The 17,890-nt window shown below is 47.1% G+C and overlaps 1 protein-coding gene across 5 annotated transcripts; it reads right to left on the reverse strand.

Moving 5' to 3' along the window:
- Positions 1-1,583: 1,583 nt before the first annotated feature.
- Positions 1,584-7,299, reverse strand: LOC310661074 (HIG1 domain family member 1A, mitochondrial-like). Of its 5 annotated transcripts, none has more exons than XM_083406844.1 (6): positions 7,211-7,299; positions 6,968-7,018; positions 4,436-4,543; positions 3,653-3,787; positions 2,345-2,644; positions 1,584-1,928 (listed from the first exon to the last, which is right to left on the reverse strand). In XM_083406844.1, the coding sequence occupies exons 3-5, from the start codon at positions 4,536-4,538 to the stop codon at positions 2,595-2,597; spliced, it is 288 nt and encodes a 95-aa protein (XP_083262970.1). In that variant the 5' UTR covers positions 4,539-4,543; positions 6,968-7,018; positions 7,211-7,299; the 3' UTR covers positions 1,584-1,928; positions 2,345-2,594. The 5 variants fall into 5 exon arrangements, with proteins under 5 accessions (XP_083262970.1, XP_083262969.1, XP_083262971.1 ...); XM_083406843.1 differs by having other exon boundaries at positions 7,168-7,291; XM_083406845.1 differs by lacking the exons at positions 6,968-7,018; positions 7,211-7,299 and adding an exon at positions 7,168-7,187.
- Positions 7,300-17,890: the final 10,591 nt, after the last annotated feature.

A 17,890-nucleotide genomic window follows, 5' to 3' on the forward strand; every position in this document is an offset into this window, starting at 1 on the left:
TTCCAGTTTGGTCTATAAGGTTACATCTATTAGTTGCGAACAACAGGATAGGAACATTTATTGACACATATGGGTAGGTTGCTGCAAAAACAGCAGCTACAGATCTGCTGCCTTTTTAAAACATTTTGTCTTTTGGGTTTTTAATTCCATTCTAAGGACTTCTTTTTAACTTATTGATGTTTTAACACTGCTTCACATCATGGCCTGCCAACAAACAACAATTCAAACTAGACTGTTTCCTGGCTTAGGAAAAGAGGGAGCAGGCCTGAAAAGCTATAAGAAAACGACTGTTGCCCAACCAGAGATTTAATTGCTGCTCATTATTGGCTGGTGACTTACAAGCGTAGAACAGGATATAACCAGCATCCCCTGGCCACTAACAGATGCATTTTCCTCCTGGAGGGAGGCAAGTGAACTCCCAACTTCATGATGAGGTTCAGGAAGTGGTGAGACCATCTTGTCATTGGTGAGGACTCCCCACAACCTCTCCTCCTCTTCAAGCTTTGAGCCAGACAGGAAGCCAGGGGCTTCCTTTCAGATATGGTGTCACAATCAAGAACTGCCCCACTCAGGGGAGGCTCAGAATTGGTGGCAAATTTTGGCTCGCTACCAGGGGGAATCTGAAGGTATGGAGGACCTTGCTGCACTGCTAAGGGTTCAGCGTTCTGTGAACGTGGGTGGCGCTGTGGTCTAAACCACTGAGCCTCTTGGGCTTGCCGATCGGAAGGTCGGTGGTTCGAATCCCAGCAACAGAGTGACCTCCCGTCACTCTGTCCCAGCTCCTGCCAACCTAGCAGTTCAAAAGCACAGCAGTGCAAGGAGATAAATAGGTACCACTGCAGTTTGAAGGTAAATGGCGTTTCCATGTGCTCTGGTTTCCATCACGGTGTCCCGTTGCGTCAGAAGCGGTTTAGTCATGCTGGCCACAGGACCCAGAAAGATGTCTGTGGACAAACGCCGGCTCCCTCGGCCTGAAAGCGAGATGAGCGCTGCAATCCCATAGTCGCCTTTGACTAGATTTAACCATCCAGGGGTCCTTTACCTTTTTATTCTGTGTTTTCCATCCAAACTATCAAAGGAAAGTGTGTTTTGCTTTGGCAATTGCAAAAGAGAGAGAGAGAGTTCAAGAAGCTGTAATGTCCTCCAGAGTAAAAAGAAGTGGAAGTTTTAGAATTTAATGTTGGGTAATAAATCATCAATGGGATGTGGGTGGCGCTGTGGGTTAAACCACAGAGCCTAGGGCTTGCCGATTGGAAGGTTGGTGGTTCGAATCCCCGTGATTGGGTGAGCTCCCGTTGTTCGGTCCCTGCTCCTGCCAACCTAGCAGTTTGGAAGCACACCAAAAAGTGCAAGTAGATAAATAGGTACCGCTCCGGCAGGAAGGTAAACGGCGTTTCTGTGTGCTGCTCTGGTTTGCCAGAAGTTGCTCGGTCCTGCTGGCCACATGACCTGGAAAAACTGTCTGTGGACAAATGCTGGCTCCCTTGGCCAGTAAAACAAGATGAGCGCCGCAACCCCAGAGTAGTACGCAGCTGGACTTAACGGTCAGAGGTACCTTTACCTTTAATAAATCATCATCATCATTTTCATTATAATCATCGTAATTTTATTATTTATACCCCGCTCATCTGGCTGGGTTTCCCCAGCCGCTCTGGGCAGCTTAAAGCATATACAAAAACATAGCAAAGCATCAAACATTAAAAACTAAATAAAGATTAAACCATTTACAATCTGCTATTTAAGGCTCACATCATAAGGGTTAATCTTCCACCACAATTGTTTCTAATTCAGAGCTAAGAGAGGCTGACCACCTATCTCTTAAACAGGCAAGGAACCAACACAGGAATATCCCTCACTTTGTTGCTTTGCTTGTTCACAACCCAGAGGAAACTCTGAAGAGGAAACGCTGGACTTCTAAGCCAGAGTACCTTTTTAAAAAATAAAAAATAAAATATTTATTAAGATTTTCAGAACATTACAAAGAGAAAAAAAGAAAAAAAAGAAAAATACAAAAATAAAAGACAATTAAAAACAATTCAATCATTCATAACTTATCTTGCATTTGCTTGTTTCCCGGACCTCCTCTCACCTCCCTTTTTTGTATTCCAGTTCAATTTATTTATTCAGCAAATCCTTTCCCTCTTTACTTTTATCCTTATCTTTGATCTTAATATATTGTAACTTTGAATTTTCTCCTGTTAACAGTCCGTTTTTACATATTCCTTCATAACATTATTACTAAAAACCACTTAACCTCAATCCAACATCATTCTAACATTCATTAATTTTGCAATATTTCTGTAAGTAGTCTTTAAACTTCTTCCAATCTTCTTTCACAGGGTACCTTACGTGTTGAGTAGGCTTAGTGAAAATGGGTTGCATGTTGTGAAAATTTATCAGTTGATGGTCTCACTCAAGAGAGAGAGAGGAACCACTTTTGCTGCCAACAACCTAATGCACAGCCACACTGGCAGCATAGAGTTTAACACTGCGCATGAGATTGTGCAAAGTTCTTATTATTGCAGCGCCATTTCCGAGTGAGCTCTTTCTCTAGGGTACATAAGAACTCCGGACAGGCTTCAATTGACCGCTTCCTAGGGCTTGGGCTTCACCCAGTATTCTTGATACATGGAATAAATGACACCTGGAAGAGAGAGAGAAAAATGTGTGTTAGATAGGAGGGTTTGAGTTCAAAGCAATCTTTCTTTGACTGGGGAAAGAGATGGCAACAAAAACTACATCCTTGCTGGAAGACCTATCCCAAACAGTGGGACCAAGGAAGTCAGATTTAACAGTGTGATACGTTGCGTATTCTTACTATGTGGGATGCACATCTTGTAACGTAAAATTAGGGTGGCTGGAGGAGGTCCAGAACACTTTGCCAGGGATCAGTTTGCCTGTTTCTATTTCTGTGTAATGGGTGCAGAGGAACCAGCTTGGGAACCATCATGGGAAGAAGGCTCAGAGCTCGGGGAGTGATGGTGGGGCAGTGTTGAGTGGTCAGAGGGAGCAGAGGGAGAAGACTGGGACTGGAGGAGGAGGTGTTGAAAGCTGAAGAGGTAATGGGGCTTAGTGAGCAGGGGGAATTTGTGGTAGAGAGAAGTCCAGAACCGGAGGCAGAAGCAGGAGAGGAGGAAGGCCAAGAGGCAGAGATAAATCAGGCTTGTGAAGAATCATGGGTGTTTCCACCTCCTGCTGCAACAAGCTCCCCTCCCCTCTGACTCCCAGAACCAGAAGCGGCATGAAAAGGGTGGAGGAGAGCTTGGCTGCACAGAGGCATAGTCTCCGATTGCTTGGGGAAAGCCCTGGAGGGGAGGGGACTTTCAGAGGCAGAGACTTTCAGTCTCAGCAGCTGATTCATGGGGTCAGACCTACCGAGGGTGAGCTTCTGTGCTCATTAGACCTGACAGCCAAGTCTGTTAATATCACGTTTTTGCTAACGGAGAATTAACTCCAACTTTGAACGGTGATCCTCCACCTGATAGAAGGCTCTTGCCACTTAGATCACAGGAAACAGTCTGTACAGCACAAGAGCAGCCCAAATCAATCCACCCTCTCAGGTACCTTGGGAAGCTGAAACAAAGGTTTTCAGGGAAAGGCTATTTGCTGCTTATCAGATCAAGGCACAGGAGTCTCACGTTTCAGTACGTACCGCAGGTCATGGCCCCCACAACGAAGCCCTGCGCTGCGACGCGCATATGAATCAGGTGGACGGACATTTTGGTGTCCCCTCTGTGCTTCAGCTTGTACAGCCCATAGGCCACCACGGCTGCAAAACCCGAAATGCCTGGAATAGGGGAACAGAGGGTGAGAAGTGCACTGTAGGTTTTTGAATTCCTTGTTTGCCAGCCATGGAAGATAGGAAGTGCCTACAGAGGGTGGTGAATACAGCACAAGATATTATGGGCTGTCCCATGAATCCGCTGGATGAAATAGTGGAAGAACGTTGTCTCAGGAGAGCGAGGAAAATTCTCAGGGATGATTCACACCCAGGCCGGCACTTTCTTGATCTCCTGCCCTCAGGCAGAAGATATAGAAGCAGGATTAGTCGCACCAACAGGGTAAAGAATAGCTTCTATCCGTGGGCTGTTAGGCTGCTGAATGAAAAGATAACCACAGAGCAACTGACTTTCAAGTTTGGTGGGTGTGCGTCAGTAAACGAGGGGAATTAAGACTAAGAGAGCTGAGTGGGGGGGTGCTCGTGTAATCTCACTGTATACAAGTTGTACAAGTGACAATACAGTACTTCATTCAGTTCTACTGTACTGGGTACAACAAGGAAGCAACATCTCAAGGGAATTTCCTGACTGTCAAGGGAATTTCCTGACTGTCCAAGATTTTGTTTATACCCATTGCCTAAGAGGGAAATTGTGTTTCTTCCATAGATCACAAAAGGAGGGCAATGGCGAAATGTTTCCGTGTCAGAGCAACTTACCAATTGGGACAAACGGAGATTCCCGGGACTTTCTGATCAGCTTTGAGGTTTGGCTGTCGTCTGTCTCATAGCTAGGGAGAGGATTTTCTGAACCGGACGCCATGCTAACTGCAAGGAAGGAAGTGAGAAAAGATGAAAGATACTCATTCCTAACCTACCTGAAAAAAATTCCAGATTTTCCCTGAAGAAGGTATCATAGAAGGGTCACTAGGGTCATCTAGTCCAACCCCCTGCAATGCAGAAAACTTTTGCCCCATGTGGGGCTCGAACCCGTGACCTTCAGATTAAGAGTCTCACGCTCTGCTGACTGAGCTATCCCAGCTACGTTTACTTTCTAATTTTGTTGTAATAAACTACACAAATGCATGAACACTTCACATGGTATTTCAAACCTAGACAGACAGAACAATAATACAAATATTGATACCAGCAACCCAGGAAATAATATCACAGGTCAAAGATACAGTCTAACAAGACAAAAGCATTAAAGGAGAGCAGTGAGGAAGTGTTGCCTAGGGAGTTCCAAGGGCCGAATGGAGAGGTGTTGGGGGCCGCCAGGCCTGAGGTTCCTCAGCTCCACTATAGAAGGAGCATTATTATAACCGCTCCCAATACACTAGGTGAATTATATTCGTGTTACAGAGAAGTTACATGGACTGTGGGGAAAAGTTTGGAGGAAGAAAGTTGTTTGCAGAACCAAACATGTCCCTCAATCTAATCATACAACACCTGATCCATAGATCTGCTTGCCTAATTCTTCCAGGGATTTGCAAGACCATGGTTATCATAAAAGGTAAAGGTAAAGGGACCCCTGACCATTAGGTCCAGTTGTGGCCGACTCTGGGGTTGTGGCGCTCATCTCACTTTATTGGCTGAGGGAGCCGGTGTACAGCTTCCGGGTCATGTGGCCAGCATGACTAAGCTGCTTCTGGCGAACCAGAGCAGCACACGGAAACGCCATTTACCTTCCCGCCAGAGCGGTACCTATTTATCTACTTGCACTTGGACGTGCTTTCGAACTGCTGGGTTGGCAGGAGCAGGGACCGAGCAACGGGAGCTCACCCCATTGCGGGATTTGAACCGCCGACCTTCTGATCGGCAAGCCCTAGGCTCTGTGGTTTAACCCACAGCGCCACCCGCGTCTATGGGTTACCATAGAAGATACCAAATCTGTGACTATTTTATAGGGATGCCTTATTGCATACCAGGCCCCTTCATCTCAGCCTATCCTCTCACATGGAGAAAGCTTGTGTAGCCCCACAGAGCACTTGAAAATGGAACGCAAACGTTTGTACGAATGGGGAGGGGCAATATGGCGCCCACAGTATTTAATTCATAAGCGGAAATTGGGCAGAGTTAATTTGAATACAGTACTAGCTATTGGGTAGGATGAATGAAGCAGGCAGCACCAGATTTAGGGTGGTTCCCCAGCAGAGGGTGCTGAGTCGAGGAGGCACAAAATTGAGAACACCAGTAATTGAGAAGATCCATGTGGGGGTGTCCAATTTTGGGCGCCATATTGCGAAAGATTGCTGGGCTGCAAGGAAAACCAGATTGTTGCTGGTCCCCTGGTCACCTCAGTGCTCAGGGAAGCAGCACGAAAAGAAACAGAGGATATTTTGGGGTGAGGTCACGGCAGCAGACGAGTCAAGGCGAATGTGGAACATCAAAGAGCAAGGGTTCCCAAACTCATCCCCCTACCCTACTAAAAAAAAATTTTTTTATCCACAACAGCATCCTACACAACCCGCTAAGGAAGATAATAACCCAATAAAATTCAAGGCAGTAGCAATTAATTGCAGATTTATTCAAAACCCAGTTGGAATTGTGTACTTAGTTTAATCAATTCAGCAAAATTTGGGAACTTGATTCAGTGGTACTGTCTGTTCGAAGCCAGATAGACATTTATACCTCCACTGCCTCACTTTTCTCTTAGTGACCTCCTGGGTCAGACATGTCCAAGTCTGCTTTGGGGACCTAATCCGGCCTGACGGTCGATTTAATCCGGCCCCCGTGGCAGTATAGGGGTAAAATCCTAAATAAAGATCCCCTGGCAGTTTACAATATACACCTTGCACAATAAATCTTATTTCTTTATTGATAAGTGGCTGGGAGTACAACTCCATTGAACGCTTTAGGACTTTATTTTTTCAACAAACTCTCCCCTTCCTCAAAACAGTTTGCCTGAGGATATAAATGCGCCATTGCACTGTTCTGCTATAGACGGCTTCCCTTCCTATGCATTTCACATAATATAAAACATTTCCCAAGAGGAACGGAGCCAAGCCGTCGCATCGCAGAATGATCTAACGAAAGGATCGTTTAATAATAACAATACTTTCTTGGGCCAGAGGGTGGCATAAGGAGAAATGAAGGCTGGACTCTGCCTTTCTTACAACAGCAGCGACTCAAAGAGAAACCCTTCGATTGCGCCATCAAGCGCAGCTGACAAGCGGCTGGAGGGCCGGACACGGGTTCAAATCGGTGCAATGGCCATGACGCTCCCTGGGCGACCAGCAACACCTCGCCTACCTTGCAGGGCGGTTTTCCGAGGATTAAGGTGCAGATCCACATGCACGCAGCCTTGAGCAAAGTAGGGCATAAGCGTAAAATAGGAATGCAATTAACGGAGTTTCCCCCAGTCAGATAAGCCCTGTTTAAAAAGCACCTGCCCGTTCTCTTTAAAACCTGCTTAAAAGGTATTCCCCCCCCCAAAAAAAAACCCCACTCACTTCTCCTTGGGGTTTAATTTCCCCTTTTGCATCCGAGTCTCACCCCAGCAGCCGTTCCCACTGCTCGGACGACGGAGCCCCCGGAGCTACTGCGCGCAGCGGTTCTCAACCTGTGGGTCCCCAGATGTTGTTGGACTACAACTCCCATCAGCCCCGAGCTCTGGTCTTGCTCGCTAGGGGTGATGGGAGTTGTAGTCCAAAAACATCTGGGGATCCACGGGTTGAGAAAGGCTGCTCCTGCCCTTCCCACCCTGAACGTTGCAGAGGCTGCAGAAATGAAATTAAATACTTTATTGCCACTTGTGGAAACTACAACTCCCAGAAAGCATTGCGCTGCTAGAGAGCTTCCCCCTATTGGTGGGCCGGACGGGGTTTTCCTCCCTCCCCCGCTGCGCTTTTCAAATGTCGATCACTGTATCCTGGCCAATTATAGGGAAGGAACCCAGGCAGCTGCCTTTTTTTCTGAATGAAATCGTTGGTCTATCTAGCCCAGTGTTGCCTACACGGACTGGCAGCATCTCTCCAGGCGGTTTTAGGCAGCGAGTCTTTCCCTGCCCTGCCTGGAATGCCAGCAGGGCATACCCGCTGGAGTATGGATTTTACCCTCTTCCTCTGCTGGGTTTAAGGAAGGCCAGCTCTGCTGTTTTATTGGAGGTGAAATATTTATTAAGAAAGTTCAAGCCTTAGGTGAGAATAGGAGGCCTGCTCTGCACGTGTAGCATGAGCTAGTGCCGTGCAAGACCTTGATGGCCAGGGTTCAAAATCCATCCCCAGTTTGTATGCTGTTGGTGGATTATTGTCGTTGTCTTGTTGGGCTGTGTATGTGATAACTTCTTCTGTTTGTCCCCGTGTCAGTTTCAGTTTATTGGTGAATTTTTCTAGTAGGGCTGTTTCCCAGACTATTTGGTACCATTGGTCCATGCTTACACCTGACAGGTCTCTCCAGTGTCTGGCTATGGTGTTTCTGGCTGCTGAAAGTAGGTGGGTTATGAGTTCTTTGTGGTGTACCTGATCCAAAACACCCACCCACCCCACTCGCACGGAAACAAAGATCACCACAGCCAATCACAAACAAACAACCACACCCTAGGCCAACCCCAACTTCCCTCACCACCAAAGGAACACAAGTGAACATCACAAGCAACGCTGACACCAAACCCCACATACTTTAAGCATAACAGAAACATCACCACCCGACTCCACCCCCCCTTTTTTCCCCTCCCCCTAATGTCTCAACAAATGAAACGGATTTGTAAAAATGTTACATGGAAAAAATATGAGAGACATTACACTTACTTCTGTAAAACAAGAAAATTTTTAATAATTTTTTTTTTAAAAAGACAAGCATCCCCAGTCATTGAACCAAATAGGGTGATCTTAGGCCAGTCTCTCTGTCTCTCTGTCTCTCTGTCTCTGGTCTAACCTACCTCGCAAGGTTGTTGTGTGTGAGAGGTGAGGGTGGGCGGGAGAGAACCACATATGTTTCCTTGAGTTTCTTGTAGGACAGGTAGGAAATAAATGTGCTTTGTGATGCAGCAGAGCCACGTTCAAGTTACAAGAAATGAGATTCCAACTAAACACCAGGAATAACTTTCTGGCAGTAAGATCTGCCTCCCTTGTAGGTTTTTAAGCACAGGGTGGATGTTCCATCTGCCATGGATGCTTTTGTTGTTGTTTAGTCCATAGCTGTCAACTTTCAGATTTGAAAATAAGGGATCAGCAGCCTCACCTGTCCCGGGGACAGTCTACGGGATATCTAACAATCCGGGATAGCAGCAGGAAGCAGCAGGAAATGGCGCTGGGATAAGGGAATTTCCCCGCAAAAAAAGGGGAAGGTTGACAGCCATGGTTTAGTCATGTCCGACTCTTCGTGACCCCATGGACCAGAGCACGCCAGGCACTCCTGTCTTCCACTGCCTCCCACAGTTTGGTCAAACTCATGCTGGTAGCTTCAAGAACACTGTCCAACCATCTCGCCCTCTGTCGTCCCCTTCTCCTTGTCCCCTTCTCCTCCATGGGACTCTCAAGAGTCTTCAACCTTTTTGAATCCACGGCTCCTACATTCTTTCGGTGGCACCCATGTGGGAGCCCAGTTATATGACCCCTTGCCTGCAGAGCTGGCGGCCTCACACCTTTTTTTTTTTTTAACACCCTCCATTGTGGAGTGTCCCTTTAGCCTCCTCTCCACTCTCCTTCGGAGAGTGCAGCCGCAGCTGCCGCCCCTGATCTCTAAGCTGCCACCCCCTGTCCCAGCGGGACAGAGGCCAGTGTTGCCCACGGCATCCCTATCATTCAAGGCACCCCAGGGTGCCACGGCACACTGGAAGAAAACCACTGCTTTAGCTGATAATTCCTGCATTGTAAAGGGTTGAATTAGATGACCTCCAGGGTTCATTCCATCTCTACAATTCTATTTATTTATTTAGTTCTAAAGTTAATTAACTTTAAGTAAAAGAACCTCCAGGGTGCCTTACATAAACACACCAGATTTGTGGCAAAAAACCCCAACAACAACCAGTGAGAAACAATTAACAAAGGATTGTGGGGAAAGAATGTTTAATTCTAATTATGCTTTAGCTGATAATTCCTGCAGGGCAGGGGGTTGGACTGGATCAGGCATCCCCAAACTCGGCCCTCCAGCTGTTTTGAGACTACAACTCCCATCATCCCTAGCTAACAGGACCACTGGTCAGGGATGATGGGAACTGTAGTCCCAAAACATCTGGAGGGCCGAGTTTGGGGATGCCTGGACTGGATGAAGAAGAGGAAGAAGAGTTTGGATTTGATATCCCGCCTTTCACTCCCCTTCAGGAGTCTCAAAGCGGCTAACATTCTCCTTTCCCTTCCTCCCCCACAACAAACACTCTGTGAGGTGAGTGAGGCTGAGAGACTTCAAAGATATGTGACTGGCCCAAGGTCACCCAGCAGCTGCATGTGGAGGAGCGGAGACTCGAACCCGGTTCCCCAGATTACGAGACTACCGTGCTTAACCACTACACCACACTGGCTCTCAATGATCCTTGGAGTCTACAATTCTATGATTCAAAACAGTTTGCAAAAGAAGAAGAAGAAGTAAACATTAAAATTGTCAATAAAAGATGGATTTGAGAGCCGGAAATTTTATAAATATAAGCATGGGGATGAGGGAAGAAGCAGTCATGGAGACACAGAATCACCTGCTGCTTTACTGCTGACTGAGAAAAGCTGCTAAGCCTCAGTGTCAGGGGAAGGTGGCGCCACGGTGCCTTGAAGTGAGAGCATTCGGGGAAGGCAGCACCTCGCAGCTCAGATAAGCAGTGTTATCATTGTGCGATATAGGATTCCTCGCAAGAAAAGGGAAAAGTTGACAGTTATGCGCATGGATCACATTCGCAACCTGAGCGTCCACTGTATCACGGTGTGATTTTAGCAGTGGCGTAGCGTGGGGGGTGCAGGGGGGGCCGGCCGCACCGGGCACAACATCTGGGGGGGGGCGCTCGCACTCGCAGCTCTCTGCCCCTACCTGGCTCACTCTCTCTCTCTCACTGCAGTGCTGGCTGTGCGAATCCGATCCGAGCCACCGGGTCGCTGCCCACTGTGGAGGGGAGGGTGCCAGGCGTGCGGTGCGGAGAGAGAGCGAGGGACTATCTGGGGGATGGACAGTGCAGCGGGGGGGGGGGGCAAATTACTTGCCTTGCCCTGGGTTAGGGGGCGCAAATTACTTGCCTTGCCCCGGGTGCTGACAACCCACGCTACGCCACTGGATTTTAGAACCGATTTTGGCCGCTATATTGAAAAAAAATCACACAGCGATAAAACAGACCATCAAATGTGCGGTCTTACCATGCAAAAATGACAGAAATTTAGTTGGGGGGAGGCAGTTGGGGGGAGGCAAGGGATGCAGCTGTGGATGCCCGTAGGTGCATTTCTCAGACCCTCAGGGGTCCCCAGACCCTTAATTGGGAACCACTGATCTAAGAGTTTTCCATCCCAATCCCAAATCTGGTTCGTGGCAGTGCACAGTGTCTGGAGGACGCAGCCAAATGCTCTCTGATCTTCCCTCCTCCGGAATCGCCTTCTAATTGGAAATCAGTGTTTACTTTAGTAGCCACCCATTTAAGCAAAGAGGCCGAACCATCAGCCTCCCCCAAATTGATTCCCCACCCCATCTGATGCTTGTTCTTCAGCAAACTGTTACACAACTGGGGAAACAAAGGAGGCTGCAAAAGGCTGTCTGTGTTTGCTTCACCTCACCTAGGTGACTGAACTCCTACCTTTTCCTTGCCCCCAAAGGTTATGTCCATTCGGACACCGGCAAAAAGTTTTGCAAAAGAAATTCTGTAGGCCAGAGGTGACTGAAAGCCTTTCCCAGATGATTTTTTGGGGGAAGAGGGGGGAGGAGCAGGAGAAAGCCTGAAAGTTTATTTTTAGCACCAAACAACAAAATATTCGAGTCCTGTGCTGTGTGTGTTGGGAGAACAAGGTAAATGAGTACAGTCGTACCTTGGGTTACATATGCTTCAGGTTACATACACTTCAGGTTACAGACTCCACTAACCCAGAAATAGTGCTTTGGGTTAAGAACTTTGCTTCAGGATGAGAACAGAAATCGTGCTCCGCCGGCGCCGTGGCAGCGGGGGGCCCCATTAGCTAAAGTGGTGCCTCAGGTTAAGAACAGTTTCAGGTTAAGAACGGACCTCTGGAACGAATTAAGTACTTAACCCGAGGTACCACTGTACTGCAATGCTGCGGGGGGAAATGGGGCAAGGGGAAAAGAGAACAATTCACTGCATGAGGTGATTCTGCAATAAAGTAGAAATGCAATTAATGTTCACTGGGCTAACCCCCCCCCCCAAAAAGTGATAAAATATTGCTGCAACAAGTGATGAGAAATAGACAAGTATTAAACTTGGAATCCATCCATGGGTTGTATCCCAGAATAGCCCTTCTCAGAGTAGACCCATTTATCTCAGAGGATAGCTCAGTCAGTAGAGCATCTTAATCTCAAGGTCGTGGGTTCAAGATTCCTGCATTTCAGGGGGTTGGACTAAATGATCATTGGGACCCATTGATTCTATGATTCTGTGAAATTAACAGGCCTACGTTAGCCATGCCCATTCATTTCAATGAGTCTACCCAGAGCAGAGCCAGTTCTGGATTTAGATAAAGGTAAAGGGACCCCTGACCATTAGGTCCAGTCATGACCGACTCTGGGGGTCATCTCGCTTTACTGGCCGAGGGAGTCGGCGTACAGCTTCCGGGTGATGTGGCCATCATGACTAAGCCACTTCTGGCGAACCAGAGCAGTGCACGGAAACACCATTTACCTTCCCGCCGGAGCGGTACCTATTTATCTTTGACGTGCTTTTGAACTGCTAGGTTGGCAGGAGCAGGGACCGTGCAACAGGAGCTCACCCCGTCGTGGGGATTCGAACCGCCAACCTTCTGATCGGCAAGTCCTAGGCTTTGTGGTTTAACCCACAGCGCCACCCACGTCCCTTATGTATAAGCTAAACAAGCTATAGCTTAGGGCCCCACTCCCTTGAGGGCCCCCAAAAAATTTAAAGGAAAAAAACCTGGATGTACATTTCCAAAATATAAGATAAAAGACAAATAAAATAAAACCTACATACAGCAACAGTGTCTTGTGTTGTGCAGTCTCCTATTAGGTCCATAAATTACCATATAGCATATATTCAACACAAAAAAACCAGCGACAATTTGTTGTTGACAAAGGACAGCTGGGCATCTAAAGGGCCCCATTACCTTCAGTAGCTTAGGGCCTCCGTAAACCTAAATCTGGCCCTGAGCAGAACTAGCGTGCCGCGGAGTGTCATCATAAATTTACTTCTAGGTATTTGTGATAGCTTATCTCTGCAGTGCAATTATCATTTCACCCCAAAGGCGCTCCCTGCTTTACAGGTTGTAACTTTCTGCAGTGCTTACAGATAGCAAGAGATTAAAGATGAAAGGACAGAGTTCAAAGCTGCGGCAGTTCGCTCTGTGCTCTTGTGAAATGTTGCAAGGTTCAGACAATATGTTATTTGCAGTTGCTTTCCTTTTCTTTTTTAAACTGAATCCAGTTTCTGGGAAGCTGCAAGTTTGACTGGCACAATGACAGGGAGCAAAGAACGTAATGTTGCAAGCCACCCCAATCTCTGAGCGGTGCATGATTCCAGGGGTTCCTGGCGCTTTGCAAGGGTTCGTTTTCCTTGGAATGAGGGTCAGCAGAGACTGTGGTGTCTTTATGATATATGGTTTACTTAAACATCTATACAACTTGAGCCTGAGACGCTCACAGCATGAACACCCCAAGAAGCTCTTGTTTCCTCCCAGCCTTGGATTCCAGCAGAAATCAAGCATGTCTCTCCCTCTTGGACATCTGCCTGCAGCCTGCTTCCAGCCCAGCATTCACATACCTCAACTCAACCTTTTGTCCTGGGCACCCATTTGCCCTCTGGCACAGAGCCACTTCCTGGGAACTGTGGTTTGTTCAGGGTGCTGAGAGTTGTTCGGAGACCCCTATTCTACAATTCCCATAGTGATTTAAGAATCCATTCCTTTTCCTAGGGATTATAGCCCTGTAAGGGGAATAGGGGTCTCCTAATAACCCTTATCACAGTTCCCAGGATTCTTGGGCGGAAGTGATGGCTGTTTAAAGTGTTGTGATATGACGGGGCTTCATAGAATCATAGAATCATAGAGTTGGAAGAGACCACAAGGGCCATCGAGTCCAACCCCCTGCCAAGCAGGAAACACCATCAGAGCACTCCTGACATATGGTTGTCAAGCCTCTGCTTAAAGACCTCCAAAGAAGGAGACTCCACCACACTCCTTGGCAGCAAATTCCACTGTCGAACAGCTCTTACTGTCAGGAAGTTCTTCCTAATGTTTAGGTGGAATCTTCTTTCTTGTAGTTTGGATCCATTGCTCCGTGTCCGCTTCTCTGGAGCAGCAGAAAACAACCTTTCTCCCTCCTCTATGTGACATCCTTTTATATCTTTGAACATGGCTATCATATCACCCCTTAACCTCCTCTTCTCCAGGCTAAACATGCCCAGCTCCCTTAGCCGTTCCTCATAAGGCATCGTTTCCAGGCCTTTGACCATTTTGGTTGTCCTCCTCTGGACACGTTCCAGTTTGTCAGTGTCCTTCTTGAACTGTGGTGCCCAGAACTGGACACAGTACTCCAGGTGAGGTCTGACCAGAGCAGAATACAGTGGCACTATAACTTCCCTTGATCTAGATGCTATACTCCTATTGATGCAGCCCAGAATTGCATTGGCTTTTTTAGCTGCCGCGTCACACTGTTGGCTCATGTCAAGTTTGTGGTCAACCAAGACTCCTAGATCCTTTTCACATGTACTGCTCTCAAGCCAGGTGTCACCCATCTTGTATTTGTGCCTCTCATTTTTTTTGCCCAAGTGCAATACTTTACATTTCTCCCTGTTAAAATTCATCTTGTTTGTTTTGGCCCAGTTCTCTAATCTGTCAAGGTCATTTTGAAGTGTGATCCTGTCCTCTGGGGTGTTGGCCACCCCTCGAATTTAACACCTTTAAAGGAAGCCCACATCAACAGCTTCTCACAGTTCAGTTCTTCCCCTTATTGAAGTTCCATATGATTCTTTCCTACCCCTTCATTTCTCCCTCTTTTAGCATTTTTAAAACTTAAGAAAACACAACTAGGAAAAGCCACATCTGATTGTGATAAACAAGTCTGCACAAACTGCAGTAGTAGTAGTAGTAGTAATAATAATAATAATAATAATAATAATAATAATAATAATATATCCCACTATAGTTTCAGAATCAAATACAAGGCCAGCGATGAGGGTAAGGGATCCAGTCCCACTGGTATGGATCCACTCTGAACCACTAATTTAGTTGGCGAGGTTCAATCTACGCATGCTCCAACTAGGGACGTAAAAAAGCCACCAATTTCTGCTCCACCCCTGTATTTGTCACATGCAACATCGTTTCTGTTCCACTGCAATTCAGCTCTTCTGACAGAAACTACATTATCCATCCCGCTGCCACTATGGCAAAATTTCATGTAACGTTATTCCATGCAAAGCAAACACAGTGCAAAGAAGAAATCAATTATGTACCATTTGTGGACTGAAAACAATAGCAGCAGCAGCAAATACAGTACTGATTTCAATTGCTGGGTTGGTTTCCATTCTGGACAAATAAACAAACACCAGCAATCTCTGCCCCCGTTTTCGTCAGTGATATACGGAAAACCCAGAGAGAGAGAGAGAGAGAGAGAGAAAGAAAGAAAGAAAGTGTCCCGTTAAGCTCTCTCCCACGCTCAAAGAACCTGTGTAGATCTTCCAAGGGCCCCTTGTGAGTATGGATGAAAGAGTCCGAGACCAAAATATCAGAAGCCGTATTTTATTTATTAGGAAATGCAGTTACAACAGGGTTCCCCTGGTGTCTGAAGCCGACAGGTAAGAGAACCCTGAACAAAGGACATGCTGTATCTTATCTACCCCTTTGGTGAAAGTGTTAGGTTTCCCTTGCTCCCCTCGCCTTGGTGTTGGACCTACACGTAAGGAAGGTAAGTCATGAATTGCCTGGGGCTTTGCAGATGGATGTTGGCATTACGTGGGTGTGAGAGATTGCACCCTCTGGGTATATCAAAGGTGAGCACAATCAAGGTGATCAAGCTAACATATCACTTAATCCTTTTCCCAGAGAAAAGGGATTAATCCTTTCCCAGAGAAAAGGGATTAATCCTTTCCCAGAGAAAAGGGATTACCAGAGGTGAATATTGCACAATACAGTTCTGAATTTTACCATGCTAGCAGGATTGGGTAATTTGGAATTGGGCACGTGGGAATCATACTTTTGCGTAAGAAGGTTACATTTCCAGGGAATGGTTTCTATTTCAACATAGAATATTCATTGTAGCAGAAATGCATATAAAATGGTGCACGTGGCTTGATGTATCTGAGACTTCAGATAAAGTTTCATTAACTATATCCACTGCTTTTCTTTTAACACCCCCCAAAATGAAGTTCTTTATTAGTTACATTGCATTGTATGAGTCCCCTTCATGGATCAATGCCTTGCCGTGGCGAAGGGGCAAGGCTATGAGTTATGCAGGGCCACCCAAGATGGACAGGTCATCAGGCTATGAGTTATGTCATGCATAGCTATGAGCTATGTCGTGCAGGGCCACCCAAGATGGACAGGTCATAGTGGAGAGTTTTGGCCAAACATGATCCACCTGGAGCAGGAACCAGCAAGCCACTCCAGTATCCCTGCCAAGAAAACTCCATGGACAAAGACAACAGGCATATAAAAATTATGACGCTGGAAGATGAGCCCCTCAGGTCGGAAGGCGTCCAACATGCTACTGGGGAAGAGCGGAGGACAAGTACAAGTAGATTCAGAGCTGATTCCTCCACCTCCCTCACTTAGCTGCTGGGTAGAACAATAGCCAAAGTAGTGGGCATGAGCTGAGCTGGAAGCAGACTGGAAGGTGGAGACACAGAGACAAGCTTGCTCTGTGCTGGATCCACAGCTACGACCAGGGCCGGCCCACTGATAAGGCAAGCTGAAGCGGCTGCCTCAAGTGGCAGAAGCAAAGGATGCAGCACCCGTCTCATCTCTGCTGTCCGCAGCACTGGCGGAGCACCAGTTTCCGGTGAGATCTCTCCAAAATCTCTCAAGACATCCCAGAGCACATGAGATCTTACGAGATTTCAGTGAGAGAGCACCAGATCTCACTGGAAGCCAGTGCTCTCTGGGCGCCACCACCAAATGCAAATTAGAGAGGCGTGGCACCAGTGGTGAGGCCACAGAGATGGTGGGCAGCATGCTCCTGTTTCACTGCCCCTGACTGTGACTAATGGAGAAGCAGGACTTTTTGTGGTGTTAATGCTGTGAGTCTTTCCATCCTATGCTGAGGTTGTATGGTGTTATAGATTTAAGGGGGGACCCTCTCTAAACCCTAGAAATTACTGGTAATAAATGCTAGGACTTTGATGAATTGTGATATGGATTAAAGTAAAAGCTGCAGAGCTATGCCAGACAGAAAATTCCTGGGCTGGTTTATGCAATCCAACCCGGCTGGTTTAGTAAAGAGCAAACCTGTTAAGATGACAAAAGGTGTTGATGGGCCATCAGGGAGGAATTATTTGGGCTGGAGAATCAATGTTACCAAGGTGATGGGGGGTTATGTTTGATGTGGCAGAGAAAAGGAGTCTGGGAGCAAGGGTTACAGGGAAGAAGGAGCAGGAAGTAGAGCTGGGATCCATCTTGGGCAGGTTGGCTGAAGGCTGCCTGCACTGCTGAGGGATGCAAGCCCCTCTTGAAATGAACGTGCTGTAAGATCTGGACTCCCTCCATGCAGACTGAAGGTGTAAATAGGTCACTAAACTATATTTCTTAAAGCCTCTTCCGTTCTCCAAAGGAACACAGACCTTGTGGGGGTCTCCAGGACCCCATGGGCTCTTGCCACCGGAGGTGCAGGCACCCAACTTTTGTAACAATATAAAGGTAAAGGTACCCCTGCCCGTACGGGCCAGTCTTGCCAGACTCTAGGGTTGTGCACTCATCTCACTCTATAGGCCGGGAGCTAGCACTGTTCACAGACACTTCCGGGTCACGTGGCCAGCGTGACAAGCTGCATCTGGCGAGCCAGCGCAGCACACGGAACGCCGTTTACCTTCCCACTGGTAAGTGGTCCCTATTTATCTACCTGCACCCGGGGGTGCTTTCGAACTGCTAGGTTGGC

Source organism: Podarcis tiliguerta, assembly GCF_965153285.1.
Source record: "Podarcis tiliguerta genome assembly, chromosome: 12".
Classification (NCBI taxonomy): Eukaryota; Metazoa; Chordata; class Lepidosauria; order Squamata; family Lacertidae; genus Podarcis; species Podarcis tiliguerta.

Coding starts and splice junctions, on each gene's coding strand:
- LOC310661074 (XM_083406841.1), bottom strand. CDS start 7,037: ATGCCCTACTTTGCTCAAGGCTGCGTGCATGTGGATCTGCACCTTAAT. Junction 4,544..6,967: donor TCGGAAAACCGCCCTGCAAG/GTAGGCGAGGTG, acceptor CCTTCCTTGCAG/TTAGCATGGCGTCCGGTTCA. Junction 3,788..4,435: donor ATCTCCGTTTGTCCCAATTG/GTAAGTTGCTCT, acceptor CCCCTATTCCAG/GCATTTCGGGTTTTGCAGCC.